This window comes from Sarcophilus harrisii, chromosome 4 (genome assembly GCF_902635505.1).
Source record: "Sarcophilus harrisii chromosome 4, mSarHar1.11, whole genome shotgun sequence".
NCBI classification, from domain to species: domain Eukaryota; kingdom Metazoa; phylum Chordata; class Mammalia; order Dasyuromorphia; family Dasyuridae; genus Sarcophilus; species Sarcophilus harrisii.
The window spans coordinates 409,155,787-409,164,668 of NC_045429.1; the positions used below are offsets into that span (position 1 = coordinate 409,155,787).

At 31.9% G+C, this 8,882-nt stretch overlaps 1 protein-coding gene across 6 annotated transcripts in view; it reads left to right on the forward strand.

The window, feature by feature from the left end:
- The window catches only part of NTNG1 (netrin G1), a 432,645-nt gene that overhangs the window by 373,906 nt on the left and 49,857 nt on the right, over nucleotides 1-8,882 (forward strand). Inside the window, exon 7 of one of the 6 annotated variants that reach the window (XM_031967184.1) lies at nucleotides 2,593-2,727. The exons of the other annotated variants lie outside the window; for them this stretch is intronic. Coding sequence (XP_031823044.1) covers nucleotides 2,593-2,727 — 135 coding nt within the window. The remainder of the gene's footprint in view (nucleotides 1-2,592; nucleotides 2,728-8,882) is intronic. 6 annotated transcript variants of the gene reach the window in all.

Below are 8,882 nucleotides of genomic sequence, written 5' to 3' on the forward strand. Positions count from 1 at the left end.
AAATAAAACCAAGGCTTTGGTGAAATATACATAGAAAATTGTTAGTATTATTTTTATTTTCTGAGGAATATAAATTTTTAAGGCTACTTCATATGCACAGTGGACCAAAATAAATGCTTCATGATCACTAATGATATTTTCCATTTTCATACATGTCCCAAACATAACTATCATATCTTCAAAGACGCATGTAATTTCCCTGTGGTGACACAGTAATTACATGAAAATGGCATAGTCACATGTTTCTCACATGTATATATCATCCAATTAAACTGGCAACAAGAGATACATGGTCCATGTGATCGAGTATGTCTTGTTAATGCTGTGATTTAGATATCCAGCAAGTTAGTGTGTGATCATTGCTGATGTGCTAAGCATATCTCAAAGTCATGAGTATACCATCAACTATTGAATTTACCCTAAAATCCAAAAATCAGATAATTCATAATCTCAAAGTATCTTGTCAAGTAAACAACTAAAATGTTATGAGGAAGATTGCTAACATTTATATAACACTTTAGAGATTGAAAAGCACTTTAAAAATATTTTAAAGTAAGGCAAATAACTGTGACCTCCATAGATGAGTAACACAAAGAAATATGGTATCATGGATAAAATCATGACCTGTGAATCATATAGACCTTGGGTTCAAATTCCATCTCTGACACCTACTAGCTTCATGGTAGTGGAAAACTTCCAAAATCTCAGTTTCATTATCTTTTAAAATGGGGGCAAAGAGGGATAATCATAGCAGCTCTCTATCCCTCCGTCACAGATCTGTTGTGGAGATCAAGTGAGTTAATGTATGAAAGGTGCTTTGTAAACTATAAAGTGTTATTTTTATAAATGAGAGGAATTATAAAGCAGTGCGACACCAATCCAATGTAAACTTTATTTCTCCTTTCTAGACTCATAAATGAGAAATAGACTATTCTCCTTTCCCTATTAGATTGTGTTATATAAATTTTTAAGTTAAATATTTTACTAATAACCAAATTCTTAATTTTTAAGGTGCATTTTATACTGAACCTTGACTCATAAGTTATTTCTAAGAATGTCTGAGTAACATCCAAATAACCAACTTTTCCTGTGATACCCACTGAGAAGCCTTCTGCTGCTCAAATGTTTCACAGTAGGAGGGGTTGGGGTGGGAGGGAAAGTTGGCATTCAGGTCCTTACAGTCATTAATTACCGTTGTTACTTAATTGATTGGATTATTATTATAGAAGCATGTTTTTTTCAGAGGTACTGAAACTTCTTAAATAGACAGAATGTTAGTAATATTACCTGTAATTTATAAATTATAAATAACAGGAAACAGATGATCAATTTTCTCCTAAACATATAAAATGCCAATATTTTATTTTTAAAAATGTTTAAGTTTATATTTTGAAACAATTCCAGTGTTGAGGAGAAAAATACTTATAAGGATCAAATATAAACTTCTAGATAACAGTCTTAACATCCAATCTTTTTCATCTCTTTCTTTCTTGTCATGATTTCCAGATCTAGCTCCATTACAGGAACTCAGGGCATACCTATCAGTGGCTTTGCTGATTTAAATTAATATTCCTTAAAAATATTATTATCTAAAGAATTCTAATTAATCATAAGGCATACATAATTATAATAGTAGGGAAAAATAAATTACAGAAAGCATAAAGTACTTATCTCAGATTACAAAAAGATGGGGGGTCTAATATTTAAGCTACTTATTCCTAGTGTGGCAAACTATCTTCTAACTGACTTTGCCTAAGTGTCTTGTAGAAATCTAAGTAATTTCCAATCATCTTTTTAATCTTAAACAGGTTTTTCCCAAGTAGTGAGAGCATATCTTATCAATGAGTGCCTGACTATATGAAAAATATAAAATTTCATTTCCCTTTCACATGTTAACAGTGGTTATATAAAAAGAGTCATAAGAAAAATGTGATTTATAAATTATATCTACTGTAATTCCTTTGAGTTGGGAAATATACTTCTTTACTTAGGCTGTTACTTTGGGATCAGTAAAAACTATGGCGAGTCACCTAATAAGTACAACCTGTACTCATAACTATAACAAATACTTTAACTAAGGACAGTTCCAAAGACAAAAGTAAGAGAATCTTGGTAATAAGTTATTATTACAAAATAATTTGTAATAAGTAGTGTATAGTGTACTCACTACTAGAAAAGTGTATCTTCAAGATATTCAGAAGAACTTCATATTAAGTATTATAGAGAAGCCCATTTAAATAATTTAAAACAGATTTTCCAATGATGGCACACATGGAGATGTATCCTTGACATACAAACTTCGTATAATATTCATTAATCTAAGTGAAAAAATGTACTTTAAAATGGAATCTCCATTATAGTGGGTTAGAGTCAAAGTACATTATGTTTTATGCCCTCTAGTTTTCAGTTGACTTTCTCCCCTCTAATAAACAGTATTAGAGAAGGCTAAGTAAGTACCTAAATGGATCTAAAATAGTCATTTCATTAGTGGTCAGGATCTCTTTAAGTAATAGGATGGAAATGCTCCCTTTGCTTGTAATTTATGAGCTATATGGACCTGTCTCCAGTATGTGTGTTGTCTTGTTTCTACAGAGTGTTTTTGTAACCCTTTGGGCTCAATCCATGACCGTTGTAATGGCACAGGATTTTGTGAGTGTAAGACGGGAACAACAGGGCGTAAATGTGATGAGTGTCTGCCAGGAAATTCCTGGCACTACGGCTGTCAACGTAAGTAATTCTGAGAGCTGACCTTTGCCTCTTGAAGCTTGGCTAGTTCTGCATGTCTCTGCTGGGATGTGCAGCTACTTGGAGCAGAAAATCCAACATGCTAATAAGTTTTAAAAGCTACTTAGTGATCCAATCTATGTATAGGAAGACAATCAATCAATGGCATGGCTGGTTTACTTAGCTCTTGGTTTTTTTTTTGTTTTTGTTTTTTGAAAGTCCTATACCTTTCTTCTCTGATATCCAGAGCAGCTCACATTAAATCCAGACATATGTGTATATGTAGCCAGACTTAAATTATGTGGCATAGTAGGGATTCAACTGAAATGTTCACCACAGTGGATGTGGTTAATATATTTCTTAAACTGAATTACCCCTTAGTATTTCATGAAAGTGGAGTCAATAAATTAATTGAAAACTGAATAATATATTGCTGCACTTATTCTGTTATCACTATCAAGTTCTAACCAAATATTAAAATGCAATGTCTAAAGACTAGTTCAATGCTTTGTTTAAATTAAATGGAAAAAATCAATATTAGCTCTAAAATTTTTAAAGATGCATACTATTCAGGAAATTTTACACAGATTTTGGTTATTTGACTTAATATTATCTCTTTGAATATTTTTGAAGTCTTTAAAACTTCCCTACGATGCAGTATATTATACTAAAGATTAAAGACATTAAGAAAATGCTGGAATATGTTTTCCTCTGTCCTTAAAATTTCTTTGGCATTTAAACTCTATGCTAAATGATCTTTGAGCCTATAATAATTTTCAGAACTACAAACTTTAAACCCTTCAGAACAGGCGCAACTTTCACACATGATTTTTTTAAAACTATTTTACTAATTATCTTAAGTTGATTGTTGCCAGATTCATCGATGCTGCCCACAACAATTTTACTGACTTGGAATTTGTGCTTCTCCACAATGTGGAACAAAGTAAAATGTCTTTTTTGAAAAGAGAAATTTATATCAGGACTATGGACAGCAATGGATTGGCTAAGGAGGGTGGGAAATAAGAATGTGGCTGGGTCAAGTTAAGATAAGAAAAAATGCAAAGACAGGCCTGAGAAAGGGACAGATTCAAAGAGTGTCTGGAAGCCTTTAGTCTGGATTGGAGATCAGAAGTCAAGAAAAAGAATAAAAGTCAGAGAGTATTCAAGAAGTCAGAATGAAACAGTGAGGTAGAATATTACCACTCAGCTCAGCAAAGGAACCTGAATAGCCTGCTTATCTGGGCAAGAGAGTAGTTTAAAAAAATACAAACATTCCTCAAGTGTTAAAGAACACACATATATCAGAGGTAAGAGGCAATAGGTTAAGAATCTGGTAAAAAACTAAAAATCTGGGTCTATCAATTAGAGAGAGTCAAGGAAATGTGGTAGTTTGAACAGTTATTAGGTGACAGAGGAGGAACAAAGAACAAGATTCATGTTGACTTTTACAATGTAGCAATTGACTTCAGATATACTCTTTTATAGAATGCCTGATCCAGTGGTAACCAATGAATAAATTCATAGAAAACTCAGGACTTGGAGGGGAAAGTAAATCAGTCACATATTAGCCTATGTCAATATTGTGGGATCAGAAAAACAAATATCATGACTTTTGTTTATTGTTCAAATAAAATGTCTATACCCCTAATTTCCTACTTTTCTTTATTTTTCATCTGAACTTTTATATTATTTTGATAATGTTTAGTCCTTAATTTCTTGTAAAGATTGAGCTTTTCTCAGTTTTAATGATTGGTAATCAAAATTTAGAGGCTAGATAGTTTGATAGCATATTGAAAGAACATTAGTCCTTCTAATAATCCTTCCACATAAAACTTATAATGATGGAGACAGTATCTTTTGGATGATATTAGTTTACATAGGCCTTCAAAGTTGTATTCATTAAAATGAAGCCTTGGGTCTCTCTGGAAGATGATCAATCAACAAACATTCATTGTTTTTTTTTTTTTGTTTTTTTTTTTAAACATTCATTGTTAAATGTCTTCTCTGTGTGAGATACTGGGTGCTAGAGATGTAGGCAAGTATAAGTTCATAGAATTTAGAGATGTGAACAACTCCTGCCCTCCAGAACATTACATTCTACCTGGGCAATAAACATATACAGAAATAAATATCAAATAGATGCAAAATAAGATGAATGTAAAAACAATAATAAGCTAATAAATAGATGATCAAGGAGGTCTCCATATAGGAGGCAATATGTAGTACGGCTTTGATGGAAGTGAGTGATTCTAAGTAGCAGAAGTGCAAATATAGTATACTCTAGATATTTAGGTATTTTCCTCCCCTCCTGCTTTGCAAAAAAGAAAAAATAAACCCTTATAAAAAATACTTAAAATCAAGCAAAACATTACAAATTCCCACATTGTTCACAATTGTATGTTTCATTCTTCATACTGACAACATCAACTTTCTGTCAAGAGGAGGGTAGCATTATATAGGAATATTTTACAAAAGTCTGGATGTAGAAGATGAAATACCGCATACAGGGAAGAACTAACCAGTTAGTTTCACCAGAACAGCCTAATTAAACTACATTATGCCTATTAGCCTATGTGAACTCTTCTTGTAATTTCCATTTACCAACAGTCACTGCTTCTTGTCACTTACACATCATTTTCATGTTTCATTAATATGCTTATTTAGCATCTCTCCAGTGTATAAGATGTATTTATCATCATCAGGTTGCATTTGGTGTTTAGTGCTGAATGATTCAGCAATTATGACATATATTGACCATAAGCATGATTTAGTGTTTAAATTTCTAAGCCTGCCATATCAAGCTATGGAGAGTACTATCTTGATAATCCAAGAGAAAAGTCAGAGGTCAGTCTCTACTAATAGCATTAATGATACCACCTTACTCTGATTTTTTTTAAATGTTGGTAAATTTCCTTACCAGCTTCTTGGTTTAATGCCTTTCATTAATTTATGGTCTAGATTTGTATAGACTCAGCTCAAGGCAACCCCTCTGAAGGGATTTTGAAAATATATTTTTTCAAATGTATACTATATAAATTTGTATATATACATGTATGTTGAATAAATATATATCTCTGTACATATATGTGTATATAAATATATGCTATGTATCTATATATGTGTGTGTATGCAGACACACATACTTCTCTGAGAAGCATTATAATGTTTTGTACATTTACTCAAGAGATTCCTTCCAAGAGCTCTTTAAGCAGAGCTTGTATGAGACCTCCTAAGTCACAGGGGCAAGGGAAGAAAATCATTGGTGATTTTAAAGAAAAATATTATCAAAACTAATGCCGAAAACCATCGATCTTGCAAGCCTCCTAGTTTTAAAATGTGTCAGATAATCCTTCAATATGAAAAGGAGAAAAGACTATATTGTCAACTAAAAGAATGAATTTTCTCTAACATCTAATTAGTCTTACTAACAGGTGGTGGTGGTGGTGGTGTCCAATTTTTGGTTTTCGTTTCTTTTCTTGCAATGGTATTTACTCTAAATAGTTTGTTATATTTTTCATGACAATTAAAGAAAAACCTACCCTAGTAGCATATTTGAGACCATACCTCATCAATGAAAAGAAGACCAGGCTTCATATTCAGATCATCAGTTTGAAACAAAAGACAGATGGTTAGTCTTTGAGTTAGAGAACCTTTCACTAATGTGAGGTTTTTAATGAATAATGACTATATGATTCAAGACAAGTCACTTCTAAGAGCCACAGGCAATACTTTAAGACTATATAGCAATCAATCAAGAAAATGTTTGAAGCACTTCTTGTGTGCCAGGCATTTTAGGTACAAAAACAAAATTGAACAGTCTTTGACCTCAAGGGGCTAATACTCTATAGGGAGAGACTAGTGTACATATAAGAAAATAAATACACACAAAATAAATACAAATTATTTTTTAAGTGAAGACAATAGTATCTGGGAGAAATAAGGAAAACTGTCACTTAAAAGATGGAGCTTAATCTGATTCTTAAAGAAAATCAGAAATTCCAAGAGGTGGAGGATAGAATACATTTCATGTATGGAAACAGTTCAAAGGTTGAAAGATAGATGCAAGATATGGTGTTTTATATATGAAGAATAGTCAGAATGCCTATTAAAATGGATTATTCAGTGGATGGGAAAGTCTAATGTGTAAAGGGTCTGGAAACACAGTTTGGAATGATGTTTTGAAGAGTTTTGAGGACCAAAAAATGATTTATTTTTGATGCTAAAGATAATAGGGAACTACCAGATTTTTTTTTTAAAAAAATAATAGAATGATATCATTAGATTTCACATTTTGGAAAATCATTATTGCTTTGTGCATTGATGGATGGAATTCTATACAAATATTTCACTCTAAAAGTGAAATTATTCTCAAAATTTATTGATGCTACCAAACATTTTGTCTGGAATTGGCATAATGGGTCATGTGTTTAGTGATAGACAGGTGGGTTGAAAAAGTTCAGATATATAATACATTGGAAAGACTATTATTGGTCTTCTCTACTCTCATGATCCAAAGGATAAAAAAATTCTAACACATCATCCACAGAAAAGCTATCCAAATATCTGACAGTTTCTTTCATGGTTTACTCCTCTCCCAATACCCAACCTCCTCTCCCCCAAAATTAATAATCCAAGTGCTTCATGCTTTAATTCATATGTTCTCTTATGACATATCTATTAATTTACATGATCTCTTGAGAATATTCCAGTATATATATATATATATATATATATGTATATATATATAAACACATACACACATATACACATATATTTATACATCTTATATAGATTTCTTTCTTGCTAAGCTAAATGAGAAAAATTCAAGAGATATGGATTGATTGCATGGGCACATAAAAACATAGCCAAAAGACCTTCTGGTTCTTTATTTACTTTTCTATATCCTACCTACAAATTTGTAGATGGTCTGTTTCCTTTGCAAATAGATTGGTCTATGATTATAACCATAACTTGTGCACAAATGCACACCCACATAAACTTTTATAATATTTTAAATAAAGGTTTTATTTGAAAGCAAAATATTTTCTAGATTTTGTCATTTTGATTTGAAGAAATAATAATAAATTTGATCGACATGATTTCATAGAATTTAAAACTCTAAGGGAACTTTGAGATCATCTGTGTTCAACTCCTTCACCTTAGAGTTGAATCTTAGAGAAAGGTAGTTAATGGCTCAGCCAGGCTTAACATATCCCTTCTCCCATCTCCATTTTAACTACTTCCAAATCAAATGTTTCTTTTTGTTTTCCTCATTCCATCACACTTATATCAATTGGAAAGGAAGAAATGAAAAAGAACTAACTAAATAAAAAAAATAGGAAATTACAAGTGAACATAAGAAGAAGGATAATAAAAAATGTGAGGGGGAAATCATGAGGATTTTTTGGTTTGCTCTGTTTTAAAAGTATCTGGTGTTTATAGACAGATATATGATGAAAACTGGTACTACTAGGCCATATCATACCAGGCTCCAAATCTCCCTAAGGAAAATGTTGGGACTTCCAGAAGCATACTATGACTAGATCAATCTATAAGGAAAAGACCACAGGAAAAACTGGTATTGATTGTTGAAGACACTAAACTTCAGCAAAACCAATTTAGCATTAATTTGTTACAATCAGCTGCTAATGAAAAAGAAGTCAGGGTGGTCATAATATGATCAAGATTGCTCAAGTCAGTATGACTAATGACCCTGCTGCATTCTATATGAGTCACTAGTGAGGGAACATAGCAATACAGAGTTCTGCCTATAGTAAATTAGAGAAATCTAAGTATACCAATAATCTAATATAATGGATCCTGAGAAAATATATATAGAGAGAACTATATTTTCTGGCTCGAATACTGGTCAAAACAATGAAATTTCTAGCCATTTGGTCATTTTTCTTGACTAAAATTGAGCATACCATTTATATATCCAAATAAAACTAAGGATATTGGGAGTGACTCAGGACTCAGTTACTATTCAAATGTCTAGTTGATTTGGTTCTAATTATCTTCAAATTTTCTATGTTTGAGCTATGGGCATTCAATGGCAAAAATATTGGAATTAGAGTGAACAGACCTGGATTTGAATCCAAAATTTACCACATGTCATCTGTGGGAAACTGGTGAAATCATTCCCTTGGTTCACATTT